This window comes from Mytilus trossulus, chromosome 13 (genome assembly GCF_036588685.1).
Source record: "Mytilus trossulus isolate FHL-02 chromosome 13, PNRI_Mtr1.1.1.hap1, whole genome shotgun sequence".
NCBI classification, from domain to species: domain Eukaryota; kingdom Metazoa; phylum Mollusca; class Bivalvia; order Mytilida; family Mytilidae; genus Mytilus; species Mytilus trossulus.
In genome coordinates, this window is record NC_086385.1 from 58,758,979 (window position 1) to 58,783,991 (window position 25,013).

The 25,013-nt window shown below is 32.0% G+C and overlaps 1 protein-coding gene across 1 annotated transcript; it reads left to right on the top strand.

Moving 5' to 3' along the window:
• Positions 1–213: 213 nt before the first annotated feature.
• Positions 214–24,456, top strand: LOC134694528 (uncharacterized). The gene is made up of 6 exons (XM_063555541.1): positions 214–306; positions 890–1,034; positions 2,764–3,396; positions 21,124–21,280; positions 21,906–22,014; positions 24,221–24,456. Exons 1-6 carry the CDS (start codon positions 303–305, stop codon positions 24,454–24,456), a joined length of 1,284 nt encoding a protein of 427 aa, XP_063411611.1. The 5' UTR covers positions 214–302.
• Positions 24,457–25,013: the final 557 nt, after the last annotated feature.

The following is a 25,013-nucleotide window of genomic DNA, read 5'->3' on the forward strand; positions in this document are numbered from 1 at the left end:
CCAATAGTTTTTGTAATAATATTTTTCAATATTTTTCAATAAGATAATCAGGTAATATGACAATTACTGTAAAACAATTTGTAAAAGGAAAGGGCAAATTAAAATTTGATTTCAATAATATTCAGTGCGTTTATGATTGACGTCATTCAGGTTTGATGTAGGGTCAATGTAATACTTTTCAGCCCGTCACAGAAAGGTCAATATATAAATATAACTTGATAGACAAGATCGTTGCCTTATCAGGAAATTAAAGTTTATTGGTACTGTCTTGAAATAATTTGAATTTGGTTCGTGCTTCTATCATGGGTATGTACAAAACGTTCCTTTTCTTAGCTTGAAATCCATAAATTCAATGACAACATTAATTAATAACTGTATATTCATTTTATTGGTGGGTACCAGTTTACCTGCAACGTTTTTATACATAAAAAAAGGTTGAAGGTTTTAATTAGACTACGAAATAAACAAGAAAAGAATACACAATAAATTAACATTACATTAATCAAAATTATACAAGGTAGCATCTTAAATAAACATGTTTTATTGAAGTGTTCTAAATCAAATCTAAGTTTTTTGTATGTATAGATACAAATCATTTAAGCATTATTCATGATCATGGATAAAATATATTGGTAGGGATTGAGATCTCACAAAATCCTTAAACCAAGATGTGTTTTTTTGCTTAGTCCCAATCTGGAGCCTCTGGCCTTTGTTATTCTTGTATTATTATATCTTTTTTAATTCAGCTTCATTTTTATGACTTTCACGCTTTGTTTAAGACAAATTGGTGACATTTGGTTGTTTCTTTTCTATGGCTAGGTTGTTATCTTTTCTGCAGGCTCTCAAATTTATTGAAACACTTTGTTTTCTATATGTTTAAATATTTTAGTATTGGTGGCATCCGGTTCCTTGTGTTTACTTGTTCTCAACATCATTATCCTTGTCGGAGCTTCTCACAAAAAAGGTGTTGGAATAGCATGGAGCCCGCAGTACCACTGTACAGATGAAGCCACCTTTACTAACACTCATTGGTGGTAAGTGTAATGGTAATTATACTGCACTCTTTCTTTTTGAGCAGTCAAAATGCGTTGACTGTATATTTCTATGTCATATACAGTCACTGATCCGATATCACTTTTCCTTATCACTTATCAATTATATGGTCATATTATAAATTTTCTGTTTTAAAAAAACTCGAATTTTTCGAAAAACTAAGGATTTTCTTACGCCAGGAGTAGATTACCTTAGCCGTATTTGGCAAAACTTTTTTGGAATTTTGGGTCATAAATGCTCTTCAACTTTGTATTTGTTTGGCTTTTTAACTATTTTGATCTGAGCGTCACTGATGAGTCTTATGTAGACGAAACGCGCGTCTGGCGTATAAAATTATAATCCTGGTACTTTTGATAACTATTTACACCACTGGGTCGATGCCACTGCTGGTGGACGTTTCGTCCCCGAGGGTATCACCAGCCCAGTAGTCAGCACTTCGGTGTTGACATGAATATCAATTATATGGTCATATTATAAATTTTCTGTTTAAAAAACCTCGAATTTTTCGAAAAACTAAGGATTTTCTTACCCCAGGAGTAGATTACCTTAGCCGTATTTGGCAAAACTTTTTTGGAATTTTGGGTCCTAAATGCTCTTCAACTTTGTATTTGTTTGGCTTTTTAACTATTTTGATCTGAGCGTCACTGATGAGTCTTATGTAGACGAAACGCGCGTCTGGCGTATAAAATTATAATCCTGGTACTTTTGATAACTATTCCTTATGAATATTTAAATAGAAGTTGCTGAAACTAATTCTAATTATTCATACGTTCTCTTCAACTTGTTGAATGAATAACATGAACAAATTAAACAACAATTGAAATGTTTTTTTTCTAGATTGCACTATAAAGACAATAGTGCATTTACTTGACATATTGCATCTCGAAACAGGGAAATAGCTCGACAAAACCTCAAATTTCCCCGTTTCTAAGTCTCATCTTTATACCAAAATTCTAGATACTTTATTTAAATGGTGTGTTCCACGTGACCTTAACCTCCTTTGAATAAATCACTTCCGTTTGTTCCGTTTTAGATAAAAGAAAATGAATATTTTTTTTAATTTGTTTAAAATCCAGTCCTTGGATCTAAAACTAACATGACATCGAAAACTTTCTACGGTTGGGTTACAATTTTGTTTGTTGTACACAATCGATATTGCAGATGCAGCCTGTTAACACATACTGCAATGAAATCAAATCGATCTATAACAGTTTGCTGTAAACACTACTAAAACATTTGTTGTGAGTTGCAAAAAGGAACACTAGTCTGTAATATTTGCCAAAAAAAATCGTGATTATTATGACACGATGTTATGTATTTGCAAGTTAAAGGAGAGAGAACATGTGACGTGCCCATGCAGAAAAAAATCTGTGCATAAGACACTTGTCCTAAGTCATGAAACTTGATAATTGTTGATGTGTTTCTCATTTCCTTTTTGTATGAATGGTTTTAAACAAGTCCTGTTGGTGCCCTTTATAGCTAAATGTTCGGTGTGAGCCAATCTTAGAATGGGATTTGTAGTTTCAGTTAGGGTTAGGGTTAGTATTCCTTAAATTCCTTAAATTTATGTAATTTTTCTTTTATTTATCATCTCTTCTCTTTGTTTGGGAGGGGGCGATGAATATTTAATATTGTGGTTCTTTATACTCTTTGATAACTCATGAAAAGTAAGTCAACGAAGTAAATGTATTATTTCATTATTTGTTTTAGGTACGACTGGCGACAGTCACCAGAAAGGATGCACTTTTTTAATCACTGTCCGGTGAACACTCGAGCAGGGTATGTACCGATGGTAAACGGCAGACATTTCGAAAAAGGGATCAATATTTCTTCGCAAGCTCAGTATCTTCTTGGTTTTAATGAGCCTGACCACCATGACCAGTCGAATCTTACAGTAGCACAGGCTGTCGTCATGTGGAGAGAATTGGAAAAACATGCATCGGGGAAAATTTTAGTTAGTCCAGCAGTAACCAATCTAAACTGGTTGCAACATTTTTTACATCAATGTCATAATTGCAGAGTTGACCACGTGGCAGTCCATATTTATAGATGTGATGCACACCAAATCATGACAAAACTTAAGCAAACATGGGATAAGTTCCACAAACCAATATGGCTTACTGAGTTCGCTTGTCCTCATACCACATCGGTTAATTACCAGCTTCGGTTAATGAGAGAGGTACTTCCGCTTTTGGAGTCTGCGCCGTATGTATTCCGTTACGCATGGTTTGTTAGTAGATGGTTGCACCACAATGATGGTAATTGGGTAGATGGTTCAGCAAGTCTGATGAAGGAAAACTCGGCAGAACTTTCCACACTTGGACATTATTACAACAATTTTATGTAATAAAAATATAGTATATTATTTTGTCTCATCTTGATTACTAATTATTGGCTTATATACATTTTTGTTTTAAATTCTTTTTTTAGATAATATTGTACCGACTTGTCATGCACGCGACAATGATTGTGAGTAACTTATCATACATTAGTATGTGGACTTCTACACTTTGAAGGCAAAATTATTCCTAAAGAAATGTGGTCATTCGACTTTTGTTTCCACTCACGTCCGGTCCAGATTTTTTAAAGCGATATCCCTTATTTAGCGTGAGCCTTATTTACATCAGAGACAGTAACCGAGGATATTATATTTTAGTGAAAAGAGTACCACCTCAATATATATGAAATATATGCCATTGCATTTAACCACTTAATACACATGTTTCTATTATAATGGCTCTATACTTATAAAAGCCCTGGTCACAACAGATCGTACGTTTTTTTTGTCGTGGAAGATCTATTTGTGGTCGTGGCACTGTCGTGCAAAATGGCAAAAAAATATTTCGATTGGTCAGATATCCAAGATGGTTTCACGACGGGTACATGATAGATTAAACAAGAATTGTAATTGTACTATCGTGTGCTTTTCAAAAGTTGGTCGTGCGACAGTCGTGCGACAGTTGTGCGACAATCGTACCGCAATCGTGAGTTGTTTGGGGCTATCGTTTAGGTTTTCATGTATTGGGATGCGCGTTTGACTGTCGTGTAACTGTCGTGCCACTGTCGCACGACTATCGTGCTAATGTGATGCAAGGGGCGACTCTCAGCAACAGGTCTTAAACCATGCCAGGCTCTATCCGCATTATTCAAACGAAATGGTATGTTTTTCCAAACATTAATTTCCGCCGAATTGTGGTCTTCTAAATATCACGCAAATATGTGCATGACGAACGAACTGATAACTGTCGAACGACAGACAATCAATGTTGAGCGAGCATCGTACGAAATATTGTATGCGTGAGACAATCGTGCGACGATTGTTTTATTGAAATGGTCTATGATGGTACCCACGACACTACGTTAATCGTACAACAGTCGCACGACTATGGAAAGGCAAAATTTCAATTCGTGGCGCTGCATAGATGTGTCGTGGGTTTGTTGTGACCATGGCTTCAGCTTTACAGAGATGCAAAATATACCATTCAAACTAACTACAGCCACTAATACCCCTAAAATGGTATGAGAAATCGACCTACGATCGTTAAAAACAGCATCCCCACTCGGCACCCGATCGTATAAACCATCCCGAGCATACTAGATCAGCTGATTTAATAGATTATGTCGCACGCACACTTATTGTTTTTAATGTTTAGCATTTACTTGAACAGGATAATTTCATAAAATATCAAAATGGGAAAAGAGGGGGGACCTTATATCAAGTTTCCAGCAAACATTTTTTGAAGATACAGATTGCTGGTGATATGAAAACATCATCGTTTGAAGTTGTTTTCAATTTCGTCTAACAGAACAACATTCTTATATTTATCATAGTTTGGTAGAAAACAAAGAGTCAGGAATTGCTATACCTGAAATTTAGCTTAATGTACCTGTAGACATATTATTTTTTTTCTGAGGCAAGTAAGGGCTTGGACTCAATTACTTAAAAAGTTCAAAGAAAACACTTTTTTCCATTTCTGCCGATACATTGTGATATAATAATTATAATCAATAAACAAATCCTGACCTCTTTTTTAAATCTTAGTGTACAGAGAGTTGTCTCCCTGTATTTTCAGAAAGTGAAATTGTAAATTTGTCATATACTTAAAATTTAAATCCGGAACATACTTGCCTTTCACAGGAACTTTTTGTTAAAGTCCTTTAAAATCAACAGAAATTAAAATTGAAATATCTAAAATATAGTTTTAGAATAACTGCAAATTGCCATACTATTCTCACTTTTATTTATAAGTAAAATTAATGTGTTTCCCCATTATAATGTTAGCTGTAATTTGATACGGTTAATCAGAAGAACTTTTGATAGATGGAGATTAAGTATTATCCTTACTTATATATTAAACACAAAGAGCTCATATGCTAATAAAATGTGACAAAAATCAATCGGAAAACTTTATGGGGTGCAGGAAGGACCAGACTAATTAAAACTCTGATGGATCTATCAGAAATCGTGTGCTCGTATTACAAGAGGATAGCAAAATCAAAGATCTATAATTCAATTAGATTGAAGGCAAGAGACACTATACCATGTATATATCTTGAGATGTATATGAATACAAATTAGACAGAAACTCGATACTACCGTAAAACCATAAAACAAGGCTTCAGGCTATTTTGTAAATCATTCGTAAAGCCTTAAATCTTCCAAGGTATATTTATCAGTTGTAAAACAATTTGAATAAACTATACCAGAGTTCTACAATTTACAATCCATTGTCTACAAAAATACCTCTTTAAAAACCTTGTAAGTATCTGTCATGCCTGCCTATTGTTTTTAAGATCGTATAAATTTAACCTATATTGATTTTTTTAAAGTTTTGATCAACTGAAGTTTAAATAATATAATATATATATATATATCAATATTATATACTAAAATATACTTTTTCACGTTTTTGGTCTTTTGGAAAATGTTGTTTGTGCTGTTTTTAGACCCTTCTACAACGGAATTTGTTTAACCATGCCCACGTGTAAAAATTGCGATTTTGATCTAACGCAATCATAGGTTTGAACGTAATTTTCAATGTAGACTCGTTTATATATTTTTTTGTTTGGGCTTGTAACATATTTTCCCTCCGGTTTATATGATCCGTTTATCCTATATTGACTCTTAAAATTCAAGAGTTTATCTAAAAATGAGGGTACTTTTTCTAAAAATGAGGGTACTTATTATTTGGCCTTCCAAATATCGTTTCGATGAACATCACTGAAGAGACATTTATTGTCGAAATCCGGATCTGGTGTACTAAAAAAATATTAACACCGTATGTTTGTGGTAAAGCATTGTCGCCATAAGTTAAAAAAAAAAAAAAAAAAAAAATATGTTTAGTTTTAAATTTTTATTAAGATCCATTTTGTTACATCTAAAATAAACTTTTTCACTGTTTTGGTCTTTTGGAAAATGTTGTTTGTGCTGTTTTTACAACGAGATTTGTTTGACATGCACACGTATAAAAATTGTGATTTTTTTCCAACGCAATCATAGGTTTGAACGTAGTTTTCAATTTAGACTATATATGTCTACATGTATATGTATTCAACGATATGTACAATCAATTTTGTGCAAACCATTTGTTTCATATTCAAATGATGAGATGACGGCATGAAGCAGGATCCTCAATATTTTAGCTCTCAATGTTTGTAATACACTCGAACAAAACCATTTTCGTTAGTGATTACCATTAAGTTTGAAGTTTTATCAAAATCTAAGGAGTAGGGATAGTCTAAGTTTTTTAGCATTTTTCGGCTTGTTTTTCCATCAGGAGAGATTGCAAAGCAGTTTTTAGAACTTTCACCTACTGCTGATACAAAACGATTCGTCTACGGCCACATCGTTTGGATTTTGTAATATCGAATTCTGAAAGTGCCAAAAAGATCACCATCTTTGTTAAAGCATAACACTCTATTGTTGGACGAACTTGAAGAAAATATGTTATCCTCTCCTGCACAATAATGTGTCGAGCCTATTGCCTTTAACATGGCTTAAACTGTCCCCAAAATAGTAGTCAAGAAGAAAATTCCCGATATTCTAATAGCCAGTGTGTCATTTAGAAAACTTGAGAACGTCGAAAATGTGTTACAAGTTATTAGTCCAACAAGTGCAACCTTACTGGTCGACTGACATGTCACACCAACATTTGAATTCTTAATGTACGTAACAGCCCGAGGTGAACACGATACCTGTATTTCTCGTAGAACATTACATACACTGTCACATGTATTTAATATTTTTTTACGGTCATCGGCAAGTACCACAAATCCTTCTGGCGGTATAGTACAGCCTCAAATGTAGATACCGCTTTCCCTTTGCTGTATCTGAAAACTTGCAATTTCAGAAAATTTAGTATTCGAAAATTAACAAATTGCAGTACAAGTTGTGATTGCACCTTCTTGCGTACTTCAAATTCTAAATCAATACGTTTTCTTGACTGTGAAATTATACCAAACGATTCGCTGCTTTTTGATATCGCTCTCACATAATGAGATATTTCAAGGACGATATCAACTTCATCCATTGCTTTGTTTCGATTTAATTGTTTCCAAATATGCATATTATTCCTCTACTTGATGTTCTAATGATCTAAGCCCTAGCAAGACTTGAAGTTAAGTTACGATACTAATACATGTAATAGCAGCTGTCAGTTTCTCCCGTAAAGTGGCTTTATGCTTTTATATGGACATCCACATCCTGCAAAAGAGTATTTAAATCCGAATCAAGTTTTGCTACGTCCGATACCAAGTTATCTTTTTAACTTTTTTCGATTTCGTCGAATTCAGTGTTCAGTAGTTCAGTGGAAATGTTTATTTTCATCCATAAATGCAAATTTCTTAGCATTTACTCTTGTCTTATTTTCCAGTCGGTTTTTAATCAAGGAATTCAAAATGAGCATTAGGCATTACAAATCGTGTTCTATGTATTCTAGCACGGGAGAGGTTTAAACATTTTTAACAACATCTTGTGTTATATCAAGCTTTTCACAATGAAAATGTGATTCTTTTAAACACATATTACAACAACACTTTCGATGACTGCAGCAATACAAGTCGCATTTCTGGTCATGGTCCGTGCAGTATATACTGGTGTTCTTGATTAAGGACGTTACTTTGTCGAATTCGGCGAGTAAAATAGATTTGTGGAATTTTGAATATTTTAAAGCATAATGATGGTCCTTACATTACGAACACAACGCTTCGTCGCAATCTGGACACCACGTAACTGCAGCTTTTGAAATATCACGATGTTCATAATTATCACAAAATCTACGTATACCCGATGACGAATCCATCAAGAAATATCTTCTAAAATGATAAACACAAAACATAATCCACACAATTTAAAAAAATCAATAACCAAGTAACGCCTTTGTCTATTTTTCAGTGATGAGAACTTTACTTATACAAGTTAATCATCATATGAACTATACAAAACAAAAACTCGTAAAGCCCTTGCCTAAATTTGTATTTCTTATCTAGCTTTTGTAGCAAAAAATGGCCATGCCAAAGAAAAGAAATAAAAAAACCTTTTCATTTCGTTTATATATTTGTCTTTTTTTGCATCAAAGAGAGTCCTTTTCAAGAATTTCAAATACATCCTGCCCATACCAATTCTTAAATAAATAGAGATATATGACATTATCACATAAACCAACGGTTCGGGATTTGAAAATTCTTGTAAACTTTATAAAATTTGCAAAAATAATACTTACTGTATATCATACAAGTACAGGGTACCTATAAACTACTTTCAACTTCATTGCATTATTGAAAGTTTGTCAAGTTGTATTAATAGAAATAATTACATGTAATCGTTAGATTTTTTAAATGTTCTGTAACATATTTGTGAATAATTATGATAATTATCAACTTTCTTTGTCTTAAAAATTTGTTGAAAAAGTACAATGTCTATTCTTTAAATGAATTATGAATATGTTGTAGTATATAAATGAACATTAAACATTTATAAATTTTGATTTTTGAAAGGTTTTCTATGAATGTCCTGAAAATGACGACTTATCAACCTTGTCAAGTATAATTGTTATTATTTGGTCTACTGTAGATGGTAAATATACAGTCTATTGCATCCTGGGAAAAAAAACATCCTTAAATTATGCCCCAAATTGTTTGTCAATGGTTGTCAGAAAGACCTGGCATATAGTCTGCTGTTTATTTTAGTTTCTTAACAATAAGGGTGTGACACTCATGACATAAGATAAACTCTACACGTCTAAAGTAAAAGCAACAAAGTCATACTCCAACATTGTAAACAAGAATAGAATTATTGACAAAATCTGTTTTGATGATCTTGTATTGCTGATCTTGTGATGTTTAGTTTCCTTCTTTCTTCTAGTTCAAATCACAAAACAGGATAAAACAAATCATCAATTAAGAGCTATAACTCATATAAAGAGTTACAATATTCTTTTCTATGTCGGCACCACTTGACGTTTTAGTAATTGTAGATCTTGACTTGCTGGACATTTGTGCTTTGAAGAATATCTTTATCAATTATAACTTTCTATAATATATTATTTGAAAATGGGACAATTCTAGAAATCGTAAAAGTGACTGCAGATGTTCAAATCATAATCATTTCAGAACATATACTTGGTTTACTATGATGTTTCTTTTTAGCCATTTTACCTGTAGACTTTTCTTCTTTTCGAGAACTTCAAACACATCCTACCCATAACAATTCTTAAAAAAATAGGAATATATGATATAATCACAAAAACCAACGGTCCGGGATATGAAAATTCTTGTAAACTTTATCAAATTTGCAAAAACAATACCTACTAGTAAAAGTTGTATATCATACAAGTACAGGGTACCTATAAACTACTTTAAACTTCATTGCATTATTGAAAGTTTGTCAAGTTGTATTAATAGAAATAATTACATGTAATCGTTAGATTTTTTAAATGTTCTGTAACATATTTGTGAATAATTATGATAATTATCAACTTTCTTTGTCTTAAAAATTTGTTGAAAAAGTACAATGTCTAGTGTTAATATGAATTATGAATATGTTGTAGTATATAAATGAACATTTACTAATTAAAAATTTTGGTCTTTGAAAGGTTTTCTATGAATGTCCTTAAAACGACGATTTATCAACCTTGTCAAGTGTAGTTGTTATTATTTTGTCTACTGTAGATGGTAAATATACAGTCTATTGCATCATGGGGAAAAAACATCCTTAAATTATGCCCAGAATAGTTTGTCACTGGTTGTTAGAAAGACCTGGCATATAGTCTACTGTTTATTTAAGTTTCTTAACAATAAGGGTGTGACAATTATGAAATAAGATAAGCTCTACACGTCTAAAGTAAAAGCAAGAAAGTCATACTCCAACATTGCAAACAATAATAGAATTTTTGACAAAATCTGTTTTGATGATCTTGTATTCCTGATCATGTGCTGTTTAGTGTCCTTCTATCTTCTAGTTCAAATCCCAAAAGAGGATAAAACAAATCATCAATTAAGAGCCATAACCCATATAAAGAGTTACAATCTACTTTACTATGTCGGCAACACTTGACGTTTTAGTATTTGTAGATCTTGACTTGCTAAACAGTTGTGCTTTAACGAATATCTTTATCAATTATAACTTTCTATAATATATGACAAAGCGACTAAAAAAGATGAAACTCATCTTCAAGGTAATATGGTAGTATAGATTAAAAGTGATAGAATTTGTTCAGACTTTGCTAAAACGTAACATATAGATATTGTAAATTGTTCAAAAATATATGTATGATAGATCACCGATTCACAAGTTACAGGTTGTAACAAGACAACGGATTATACTGGGGAAAACAGCATGTGGTGACCAGAAGCTAAACTAAATAATAGAAGTGAAAACAAAAAGCGAGATAATATAGCTTTTAGAAAACGATTTAAGCTTATCAGTGATAAGAGAGGGTCACCGGTTTTTTTTTTCTTTTTGATGTTTAAAATATCAAAAATTCATGCAGCCTTTTTATGAAATGCACTCTTCCTCTTCTTTTAGTTTCCGCGCTCCATCATAATATTGAAGACTATGTGCCGTGCATGCGTGGGTAAAATTTACAATTTTATATTTACATCAAAACAAAAATGTAATAAAGAAATCATAACTTGTTTTTGGTTTTCACTGTACATATAAGATTAAACTATTTACAAGGTGTTACATTACATGGTGTAGTATTGGTTAAGAACAGATATAGGAATCTGTTCTCTGAATGTTTCAACTGTGGTGCATTGGACAGCAGTAACTGGTAAAAGGTTCCATTGGACTATTGTCCTAGGATAGAATGAAAATGTATATGAGTCTTTTTTTGCCTGTATGTGCCTGAATGAGTGACTATGAGTGCATTGTCTTGTTCGACTGTCTGATGGTATTAACAAGTTCGTAGGGTATATTGCTACTTGGTAGTGTATAATTTTGAAGAAAAATATAAGCCTTGTTCTTATTCTTCCAATTTCAAGTGTTGGCCAGTTAAGATGGTTAAGCATGTTTGTCACAGAGCTGGTGTTATGATATCGATTACAAATATATCTGGCTGCACGTCTTTGGACCATTTTTATTTGTGATTTTTTTGGATTTTGTATGTGGGTCCCAGATGCAGCTACCATACTCTAGCTTTGGTCTCACAAGTGAGATATAGGCCTTTTCAGAGTAATCTCCCCTAAAATCTCAATTTAAAAACATTAAATATCAAATATCTATGCTTGTAAAAAGATTATTATTAATAAGTTCAAATTTTATGAATTTGTTTTTAATAAAACTTTGCGTAATTGATTAGCAATTGGACCTTACGTTCTCTGTTATTTACAATCCAATAATGCGAAGACACTACATTTAAGTGCAATAATTCCATTAAGAAGTGGCCTCCATATTGTGTTTATTGTTTATTCAAGATATAAGGCAAAATACGCAAAAAAATTGGTCCCAATAATTAACAAAGGACATGAACTATAAAAAGGAGTCGATTAACGATATAACTTTCTGAAGTAACATAACTTAAGAACAGCAAAGTTGACACTATCCAAACTTATACTTGATATATTTTCTAATAAAATGAGTATTGTGTACAAGTTCCATATTTGCTGGAGGCAAACTAAAGTTAGAAATCAAAACCGATAAAGTCAATATTTTCCCCATTCATAAAAAGCATAACAGAACAATTGAGGCCACCAAAACTCATACTTTACCTGCGTTTTGTGGTAGTACAGATTGCACATTAGTTTCAAACTTTGATTGGGTCAGTCTGATGTTAAAGTATGGAAATAAAAAAAATGCAGCAGTTTGTTTTCTTTGAAAATGGGACAATTCTAGAAATCGTAAAAGTTACTACAGATGTTCAAATCACAATCATTTCAGAAAATATACTTGGTCTACTATGATGTTTCTTTGAGCAATTTTACCTGTAAACTTTTCTTCTTTTCGAGAATTTCAAATACACCCTACCCATTACAATTCTAAAATAGACAGGAATATTTGAAATAATTACAAAAAAACAACAGTCCGGGATTTGAAAATTCTTGTAAAATTTTAAAAAATTTGCAAAAACAATACTTATCAGTAAAGGTTGTATATCATACAAGTACAGGGTACCTATAAACTACTTTATCTTCAATGGATTATTGGAATTTAATCAAGTTGTATAACTGAAAATAATTACATGTAATTCTGAGATTTTTTAAATGTTCTGTAACATATTTGTGAATAATTATGATATTTTATGTATTTTGTTCTTTAGATATAGGTAGAAAATAAAACTCAAATAAACTGAAAATAATAGGACACGATCATTGCATGAATCACGTTAAAACCTACGGTATGAATAAACGGCGATCGATAAGGCGAATACGGTTTAATAGCCATACATGTTATAAGATGCATTCTGCCCATAACAAAACATGTTATATATGTTAGTTATTAAAAACATAGATGCACATATTCAGTTTGCTTTATACTTAATCAATCAGTTATATAAACATGTATATGTGGTAGTCATAAATACAAATCGTTCATTAGTTGCATTTGAATTTGAAAATTCAATAATTTTTAAAATCGAGTATAAAAAAGATTTTAAGGATCTATGAACCTGGTTTACAATAACTTTTCATTTTCGTTGTCATTGTTTTTTGCATCGAATGACTCCTTTTCTTCAAATAAATCCTGCTCATAAAAATATTGTGTAGATTTGCTTTATACCACAACTACGACTCACAACCGCAAGTGTTGTACAAGGATTTTGAAATATTTAATATGTTTAAGATTTCCATTCTCAATTTTATTAAGATATATGGACTAGATATAGCTTGACGTTTTATTTCGTTTATGTCTGTCATTGTCTTTACACCAAGACAGTCCTTTTCCAGAATTTTAAATACCTCCTGGCCATAACAATACTTAACTAAATAGGAATATATGATAGTATCACATACACCGACGGACCGAGATTTAAATAATTTTTGAACACTTTTCACAATCTGCAATAATAATACTTAAAAGTGAAGGTAGTATAACATAAAGCACATTAAACCTGTCAAGTACTTTAACATATCGTTGAATTATTCGAATTTTGTCACGTTGTACAACTGGAAATAATTACATGTTATTAGTAACTTTTTTAAATGTTCTAAATGACTTTCACTGGTGTGAATAATTATGATAATTATGAACTTTCTTTGTCTGCAATAATTGGTACAATGTATGATGTTTATATAAAGTATGAATACTTTGTACATGTTGTAGTATACAAATAAACATTTAACTTTTATAAATGCTGTTATTTGAATGGTTTTCTATGCGTGTACTCAGGAGGACGACTTATTAATCTTGTCAAGTATAACTGTGAGTGTTGACCTCCCTTTGTCTTTCAGATACCTCACACTAACGGGTCAACCGTGTCTGTGTCTCTTTTTCTGAGACGCAAAGAAAGAACAACATCAACAGTGCCAAATGCAAACAATATATGCATATAGCAGCTAAATACTACTTTATACATTGTGATTCTTATATAGTTAGAAAAGAAAACTTATATAGAATGAAAATATTATATGACTTCTGTTTTGAGTACGTTTTGTGCACGAATACTTGTTGTATAACAAGAGAACCATACAATAGCCACACCAAACAAAATATGAGAGGAACTGGTATAAATGATTATCTTTATTCAAATCCATGTTCAACACACGATAAAGGTTATATACTCCATAATCTATAAATGTACAAATGCAAATAGTATTAAGGGGGGCTCGCGGGTATGAATCATTTATTTTTCTTCATATATGATTTAGCTATATATTTCTCTGAATGAAATTTATCATATACTAAATAGAAAAATTAAATAAAAAATGAGATCACCGTTCATTTAAGCTCACAATATGCCTCTGAAAAAAGCATACATTTTTGTTAATGTCACTTTGTTTCTGTTGAACAAATGAGAGAAATAGAGGGAATATCGAAATAAAAAAAAACTTAATTACAGAAATCGCTTAAATTTTAAATTTATTGAGTTTATATACAGCTTATTTGAAAACAATAATTAAAAATATAGGTCACCGCTGAGGTACGAAAGATATATTCATTGTAATGCAAAACATGGCGTGTTGGCACCAAAGGGAGATCATTTTGAGATTTTTCAATGATATAAACATTTTAAAAGTCATCGGTTTGACTCTTTTTCTTTCAATACAAGAAACAATCTCGAGATCAAACTAACTTACTTATTATGCAATCCAAATCGATGTTTAATATAACTTAGATTGTCATTTAATGTTATTAAAAGTTCTCTTTTACATACATTTGTTGCAAATGTTACTTACATATTTCTATTGATTTTATTTTTTATTTTTATGTAATACATTGTGCGCCTGCGTGAACTTGTTATTTGGCCAATGGAATCAAAGCGATATTGCATCATTTGTGTATAGCCAATGAAATCAAAGCGCCTTTGTATCATTTTCCTTCAAGCTCTTATAAATCTGTGCATTTAATCTTTAAAGTATCTACATGTGAATGTGTTGGAAATCGATAATTTGCTTAGTTTGCATAAACAAGTTTCGGACAGTTTAATTGTAATTATAAATGTTTTTGTCTAAAGAAAAATGCTATATTGTGGATATTTTTAATGCAATACTTTACCTATTTCTTTTAGTACATAGTTAGTCGTTTTTTGTAATTTATCTGTTTAAATGTATAAATGTTCGAAGTGTTTTAAAAACGAAATGGTATGTCCAAACTGCAATCTCTTCAAAAAGATAACATAACTGTAAAATGACCCTTCGAATGTCAGCTTTTTGATGTTTACATTTGCTTTTCTTTTTCTTTATCTCAAAGTGCCTCATTGTACAGGTTTGCTTAATTTGATGGTTTATATCTGTGTCATTTGGTCTCTTGTGGATAGTTGTCTTGCTGGCAACCATACCATATCTTCTTTTTTATATGGGATTGCCCAGTGTATAAACTCTTGATTTTTAAAAAAATGAGGAATCTTGTGTATAATTGATATGTATTAATTAAAACTATGATTCGTACTATTAGCGAAAAATAAGCTGTATTAGATAACAAGGGGAAGTTTTTAACGACCATCGTAATTAACAGAATGGACGCAAATTAAGAATGCACAGGCTTTCAAAATAAAGTCCGTCTGCAATTTACCTAACTTTGCGTCCTATTTCACTCCAATTCACTTCCGCTTGTGTCTAGGACAAGGAATTAGTCCATGATGTGCGATTAAAACAACGTTCAAACAAAAACAAAAACTTTCTAATGGATTGCCTATTGTATGACGATCTTCCAAACTGTCTTTTAAAGGAATGCTATAAACTCATTGAAGTATATTAAGATATGCCTTCTAATAACTGATCAATGAAAATGAAACATGAAAATAATCAGTATTTGTACTCGAAAAGGCAGTAATTTTTTTTTCGTCTCAAGACTTCAAACTTTTTATTCTATGACTTTAATTAACAAGATATTACAATTTTTTAATGTATAACGATACATCTAACGTTAAGTACATGTGCATAAAAGATGGAAGCAAAATGAAACCGGAAGTTCACGTCCTGTATAAGTCAATAAGTAAGTGTGTCCGTGTTGACCCTGTTCGAAAGCATTGTTAACTCTTAATTTATATCATCAGTGGGTCATCATCAGTATTTCACAGGCTGATTTATTTGTACTAGGGCTGATTTGATCAATATCAATATGTTAAATGAATACCTAATGTTTTATTAAATACATATTTTAAATATTAGACGTTATGAAATACGATTAATGCAAATATTATATATATTTTATGAAATATGAATAATGTAAATGTTTCAGGACCATGTTGAACATTTGGCAAGTGATTGTGATGGCGTTGAGCATATACTATGAGACGAATGCAGATGAAAGTAAGCTATATTTTATATAAAAGGCTAAACTGAAATACAGGATCACATAAAAATAAAAATAACCAAAAGATATTTAAATTTCTAATAGTGCATTGTTCATTGTGGTAAATATATCGCATTAACACAATACATAAGGTGTAAGTACATACATGAAGGCAAAACATTTCATCCGAAAATGTGTCATTTCTCTAAATGTATTTCAATTAATGTTCATCTAAACGCAATGAAGTTTTTACCGCTTTGACTGCAAAAATCAATTTCAATTTCAGAATCAATTTTGGAAACAATTGTGTTTATCTTTTATCTTTGCCACATTTTATCTTTTTATAATACATAATATACTCTTTGAAACGTACAAATCGCATGATGTAGGGACATCTTATAAAAATAATACCTTTATTTTTAAAGAGTTAACACGTCAATGTACGGCCTCACGGGGAAGATGCGCCCAAACAAAAAAATCCAACTGTGAAAGTAGTTTTGGTTTAGGATAGACAGTGAAAGGCATATGTTGCAGAAGGAGACCGTGTTGCATGTGTACGTATACAACTATTCAGGTCGTTTTAAACTAACATGTATGTGCAGTTTATTGCGTGAATATTAGCTAGATCATGTAGATGGTGGCATTAGCTCCATTAAGCAGAAGCATATTTTGTCCTACTTAAACATATCGTCGAGGGAATTGATTTGAATTATTCTTTAAAGATGATAAAATATATAATAATATATATGGTGTGTTTAATAACCTTTCATCCCACTGACTGTCGGAATGTATACTAACCTTTTAATCCTAATGAATAGACTCTATATACCCCGTTTAATAGATACAGAAAGATTTGGTATGAGTGCCAATGATTCAACTCTCCATCCAAATAACAATTTATACAAGTAAACCAGTATAGGTAAAGGTGTCTTCAACACAGAGCCTTGTCATACACCGAACAATTAGTTATACAAGGCCCCAAGATTACTAGTGTAAAACCATTCAAACGGGATAACCAACGGGCTTATGGCTTATAACGCCAACAAAAAAAAAATTAATTAAACATATAAAACATATTTCATTTTTTTGATTCATTAAATAATTGTATGATACTAAACCTCTAACGGGCGATATTATGTTTAATATTCATATCATGAAAATATCATAATGATGATTTGCTTGGAGCAACTTCTAGTAGTGCTTTGTTTATCTATATATCAATGTCAATTTGCTTAGTTTCTATAATGTTCATTTTTTCTGGACTTTCGTACTCAAACTTCTTTTTAACTTAATTTTAATGTGCGTATTGCTGTGTTTTTGTTGTTCTACATTGGCTAGATAATGATTTAAAGGTAGAGATTTCACAAAAAAATGTTTAACACCGTTGCATGCTTGCGCCTGTCTCAAGTCAGGAGTGTCTGGCCTTTGTTAGTTTCGTATGTATTTAACTTTAGTTATTTATATCGTTTGGAGTTAAATATGACGTTAATTATCACTGAACTAGTACACAATTTTGTGTAGGGTCCCGCTGAAGCACGCCTCCAGTTGCTTAATTGATTTGCTGGCTGTATTGAAGACACATTGGTAGTGTCCGGCTGTGTTCTGCCCTTTGTTCGGGTTGTTATCCCTTTGACACATTCCACAAATCAATTGTCGTTTTCTTTTCATAATCTTGTGATATAATTTTAGTTCAGTGTAAAACATATTCAGTCTATATTTTATATTATGTTACACGCATTTTGGATTATATTCTATAATCTTGAGATCTTTGTTTTAATTCAGCGTGAAGGTATTAAATCTATTTAAAGTTAAATGTATTCTGGCATCACTCATGTCACTGTCAAATGAAAATAAGTGCTAACAAGAACCCTACAAAACTCTGTAAGAGCATTCTTTTTTGCTTGAGACAACTTTTGGTCAATTGATTGAAAAACAAATGTAACGATACAAAACTGTCAGGATATTAACACATACATATGTGAGTGTTCCATGAAATTAATGGACTTGATTTCTAAAACGACTGTTAAAATCTTACAAATATAGTATTCAATCAACAGATGTAGCGCATACATTATTTGTCTCTTGTGGACTTTTCTTTAACATTTGATGAAAAAGGAACTCAACAGTTTAGTTGTATTGTTTGTTCTGTTTATTGGTAATAACTTGTAAACTGTAGATATTCTTGTAGTTCAATGTGAAGATATTCAACCCGACAGTCTATCAAATGGTACTGTCACTGTAACGGAAAGAAATGTTGGCTCAACGGCAAATTTTACATGTGACGCAGGACTGTCACTGGTTGGAAGAAAATATTTAACGTGCAAAACATCAGGCTGGGATGGGAAAATTCCACAATGTAGTATGACCACTATTTTTTCCTTTCATTGGTTGTTGTATATGTTACAATAATATTACAATTAACACATTAACGATGAACTAAATTCTATTCTGTTATGCACTATACTTTTTTTGCTATATCAAACTTAATGTTACGTTTTGGGAGTAAGGTTGTTTCGGGAAATTATCTAATAAAAATCGTATTCTTATATTTCGAAAATGGTAAATTGAGGTACAAAAATCCAATAAAACGCTAAACACAATAAGGATTGTTTTCCACGATACAAAATCGCAGAGCAAGACATACTAACATTGTTTAATGATAGGCTTTGATCAACAGACTGAAAATAATTGGTTTGCTTCGAAACAGAGAAAATATTAGTTCCTGAACACTACATACATCTATAGAGTTGTACAAGAAAACATATGATAAGTGAAACCATTGGTAATTTTTTATTTGTGTATAGCTTGTGTCCATATTGATACTTGTTTGTTTTTGGGGTGTTTAATACAAACATTAAACCTGTAAGAACCGCAAAAATGTGTCAGAACGTGTTTATCCCAAAACTGTATGTTCTAAAAATAAAAAAAATATGACAGGAATTAAACTAATAAGCTTTCAAATCGAACAATCTTTAACAAAGTGTATTGTAAGATAGTTAGGAAAGGTCATTATAACATTTAATGTTGTTTTGATATTTTTAGTAAAAGTGTTGTGTCCCGAGACGGTGGCAGACTTTGGTGGGTCAAAGTACATATTTAAATGTGGCCAGGCAACTTGGATCAATTCTGAGGTATGCAATAAATATTTTGATAAAAATCTTTCTACTTTGCAACGTACCATCAAATGTGTTTTAAGACTTAGGATTGTCTTATCCCAGGAACAGTTTAACATAGCCGTATTTTACATCTCATTTGGGAATATTTTGTTCTCATGCAATGCTCTTCAACTTTGTACTTGTATGACTTCATAACTATTTTGATCTGAGCGTCATTGATGGATCTTATATAGACGAAACGCACGTCTGGCGTATTGAATTTATAATCCTGGTACCTGTAATAACTATTTACACCACTGGGTCGATGCCACTGCTGTTTGACGTGTAGTCCCAGAGAGCATCTCTAGCCCAGTAGTCAGCAATTCAATGTTGACATGAATATACATTATATGGTCATTTTTATAAATTTATTGTTAGATTTTTCGAAAACTAAGGATTTTCCTACCCAAGGAATGGATAATAACTTTTTGGAATTGTCTGTCCTCAATTCTCCTCAACCTTGTACTTGCTTGGCTGTATAACTTTCTTGATCCGAGTGTTACTGATTAGTCTCGTGTAGACGAAACGCGCGTCTGGTGTACTGGTTACTTTTTCTCTACTTATCTGGATTGCTCTTCATGTAAAATATCTCTAAATTATGAAAATGTGAATCTGCATTATCCGAAAAATTCAAAGACTAGAAACTTTGAAATGAGGAGAAAAATCTCACTTTGAAGGAATGATGAACGTAGAAAATGTATCAATCAATATGTTTTAACTTTTTAACCAAAGGTCCATTAATGTCTTTCTGGAAAAAAGAAATGGGTGGAGTCTTCCCTTATATATATAGTGTTAAATGAACTAGTAATTAAACTATGTACTGATCAATTATTTATAATTCGTCACATCTAACATACTTATCATGAAAATAATCACGAAAGGGAGGAACCGCTTACCTGGCCAGATCACCGGAAATCACTTTTGGTATATGAAAGGTCTGGTGATTTTTTAAATAATCATGAAAGGGAACCACTTACCTTTCCTGATCACCGGAAATCACCTTCGGTATATGGAAAGGTTTCGTTATTCCACAAAATAAAAATGAAAGGGAGAAACCACTTACGTTTCCAGATCACGGGAAATCACCTTCGGTATATGGAAACGTTCTTGTGATTCTACAAGATACATGAAAGGGAGGAACCGTTTACCTTTCCAGATCACCGAAAATCAACTTCGATATATGGAAAGGTCTCATAATTCTACAAAATAAACATGAACAGGAGGAACAACGTACCTGTCAAAATCTTCGAAAGAAAATTCGGTATTTGAAAGGTCTCGTGATGCTACAAAATAAACATGAAAGGGAGAAACCACTTACCTTTCTAGATCACCGGAAATCATCTTCGGTAAACGGAATGTCTCATGATTCTATAAAATAAACATGATAAGGAGGAACCACTGACTTTTCCATATCATTGCATATCACCTTCAGTATATGGAAAGGTCGTGTGATTGTACGAAATACATGAAAGGGAGGAACTACTTACCCTTTCATATTACCGTTAATCACCTTTGGTATTTAAACAGGTCTGGTAATTCTACAAAAGACATGAAAGGGAGAAACCGCTTAGCTTTCCAGATCAATGAAAATAACTTTCGGTATTTGAAAAGTCTCGTTATGCTACAAAATAAACATGAAAGGGAGGAATCACTTACCATTCCATATCACCGAAAATCATTTAAGGTATTTGGAAAGGTCTCGTGATTCTACAAAATAAACATGAAAGGGAGGAACAACTTACCTTTTGCGGATCACCGACACTCGTCCTTCGGATGCTACACAAGATATTAATTTTGTTTTTGTCATTAATCATTACCAGAAAAAGAATACACCACTTCCATCACCAATATAAGTGATGTCTTTTTATATTATTGTAGTTTATAAACGCGACACAGGACAAAAATATAAAAGGTAAACATTTTATATTACCTCGTGTTTATATTATTACGCGAGGATGACAAATATTTACCTGGTTTGGTATCCAAAATGCTGACAGACGTAGTCCGATAAATTGAACGGGTGCTATAAACTAGTTGTTCAAGCTGAAAAAATCGCAAAAAAGATTAATTGACAAGACTTATCGAATGTTTGATATCGCAATCACTTTAGTTTCGTATATAAACTCATCATAGATACCAGGACTAAGGTTTGTATATACGCAAGACGCGCGTTTCGTCTACAGAAGATCTTTTTTGTTGACCCATTTGATTCATTAACGAGCCTTGTTTTGAGTGGATGCTCGTCTTGCGTATAGAATGATAAGCATGGTATGGTTGATGCATTTTTAAACTGATATCTATTGTTGTAGGCTAATTGCAGTTCTAGTGGTGGACATTTGGCTTCTATTGAAACTGCTGAAGAAAACACTTTTGTATTAGACGTTATAGTATTGATTCATAAAATACTGAAGATACCTGGTAGGAAAATAAGGATTCATATGTTTTTTTTTTCTTTTTTTCCGCATCAGTTGACACAGAAAATAATGAAATCAACTGATTTTCATTATATAACGTTTTTTAACACTTTTAAAAACTAAGACGATACATGTTTTTGTATTGACAGAAAAAAAAGTATTACATAAAAGTAGATAATTATTGATTATGTGTACAATTTGATCTATACATGTTATTCAAATTCAAAGACACTTTTTGTAGATAATGGCTATAGGAACAACATATAATAAAATCATATCTCTCGGGATATCCATGAAGAAGCTCATTTCAATTAAAAATGGAAATTCTTGTAAAATTTTGTAGACACGGTTAACACTATAATTGATTACATAATTCTTGCATAATACTCACATTGCAATCATTATAAAGAAAGCTACATCATTTTAAAACTAGAGAATCAGAGGTATAAATCTTTGTATTGTGCTACCTTAAATTTAATTATATGTATGTAGACATTCATGACATCAAATATATTTTTCTGACTCTGTAGATATACATTGCTTATTATGTACACCGTCGACGAAACAAAGACAGCAAAACAACGGATTACGAACATTTTAAAGTAAATCATATTTCCTCCTATAGTTTGTTTTTAATTGACCAAAGCTAGGATTTGTCTATGTGTTATCCTTTATTATATTGAAAAGCATGTGGGAACCTTGTTTTACCAATTATAAGATATTGCGACTTCTCAAGTCACTACTTTCAAATTTTCCATGTGGAGACCCTTTCTTACAAACTATAAAGTAATGCGTTTTCCAAATTGACTCATTTCATATTTTTATGTGAGGAGCCTTAATAACCTACTATAAAGTATTACGTTTTGACTTTGTTTAAGTGCTCTACGGTGTCAAATAGTTGATAAAATCTACTTTATTATAACTGTATTTTATATTTGTGTCATTAGGTCCAATGACACAGTTATCGTCCTTTGGATGTCGTTGTCTACGAATATAGTCCCTAGTGTGAACAGCGTATAACTAGAATTTAAAATTTTATACACTTTCTTTATCTATTTTTTGATGGTTAATGCATGACACATAGTTAGGGGGATACAATTAGATTTTTTTGAAAATGTGGAGGCTGAATCTTTATGTTGAGTAATTATTTGGTCCAAATCAAAAAGGTAAAACTTTATTATCTCTGAACCTGTCAAACTAAATGTTAGACCCCCAAAACACAGAATGTGAGTTAGAGCTGTTAGAAGTTTCTATGATTTTGATATCATTTGTCTTACTAGTAGTACAGTACAATGTACAACATCGTTTTAAGATATAGCATGTGCGATTTTTTTTCACTTGAATGTATTGTCAAAAAGAAATGCACTCGGGCCATCATCAATCAAACAATATGTCATGATTTATTTATTAATGGTGTAGATACACATCTATGTCTTAATTGCATTCAGAACAGATGCAATATTCTTGGTGACATTATATTTGTTAATTCTTTTAAGGAGCTTCATGCAGTTTGAAACTCAAATTCTGACATACTTTTAGTTACATAGTGTGCATGTGACCCAATACGGTATTTATGGGGTTAGTAAATCTCATATGGGTTGAGAGCGAGGCACGAATCCCCATATGGTATTTACTGACCCCATAAATATACTGTATTACGTCACTAGCACACCATGTAACAAATGTATCTTACCGACTATATTTACGTGTAAAATTTAGACTAGTGACCTTTCAAAATGAGCAAGTATTCAAGACAGTTAGCATTAACATGATGCCAACAATGACAACTTGTTATATTTAAATGTATTTTCTGAATTTATTTCACTTTATCATCACTTTCTTCGTCTGTTGCAATCTTTAAGATTTTTTCTCAGTACTGTTTTGTTTTTCTAAACATGCTAAAGGAGCGTAACACCACTACTAACCGTGCATGCATTAAGCGTCGCCTCTTTATTACCTAATATGGAATATAAAGGGACGTAACTCCAATACTAACCGTGTATCGAACAAGCCCCGCCTCCTAACTAACCTAATATTGAATATGCACGGTTTCCATGCGGACGCTGTTAACCAATCATATTCCTAGAAATTTATAGGAGGTAAGATAATAGATTATAATTCTGGTACGTGTGATAACTATTCCATTTTTTTTTTTATTTTACATTTTGAAGATAGTGTTTTTTCATATGATTTTGATATTATTATTTTAGCATTTTTCTGGATTGGCCTCACAGACAATAACGAAGAAATGTCATATAAATGGTTGTCTGGTGCTCCACTTACCTTCAATAACTGGTATCAAGGACCACCACAGCAACCAGATAATAAAAATGGCGATGGTTTAGCAGGTGCACACTGTGCTTTGATAGTTATAAATCTTTCATTAAAGTGGAGTGACGAATTTTGTAACGATGCCAAATTATTGTCCGTTTGTGAAATTCGGTAAGAAGAATTGAACTCACCTTTTAGAAATTAGAAATTTAAACATGGGAAACATAGCATACAACTACTTTCTTTAGAAAATAAAATGCGTGATTTGTCTGTATGCTTTGTGTTGTTTTTTTGTGTTCATAGTTGTCTGGATTATGAGACAAAGTTGGCTTCTATACCATTAGTTTTGACAGTTGTGCCTAGTTTTTCTGTCTGCCTTACTCGAACATTGTTTTCAAAAGGGTGGAACGTTGTGCGACTGTCATTCGAGTAAGAGGTTTGGCTAACTATAACCAGGTTTATTCCACTTTTTTTATATAAGAAATGCCTGTACAGAGTCAGGAATATTACAGTTGTTATCAATTCGTTTGTTGTGTGTGAGCTGTTGATTTTGCCATTTGACAAGGGACTTTCTGATTTGAATGTTCATCAGTGTTGTATTTTGTATTGTTTTTTCTCTGTTGACAGACATATTTCTACTATCTTTTCACCTAAGTTTAATAGGTTAACCACAATATAAACAAACAAATGTGGTTTGATTGCCACTCTCGACATGAGATGAAATGAAACAGA

Excerpts from the sequence above, each read along its gene's own strand:
- LOC134694528 (XM_063555541.1), top strand. Across the intron at positions 3,397-21,123 it reads CATTATTACAACAATTTTAT|GTCTGGTAATTCTACAAAAG; the intron begins GTAATAAAAATA and ends GTATTTAAACAG. Across the intron at positions 21,281-21,905 it reads ATCACCGAAAATCATTTAAG|GCTAATTGCAGTTCTAGTGG; the intron begins GTATTTGGAAAG and ends CTATTGTTGTAG.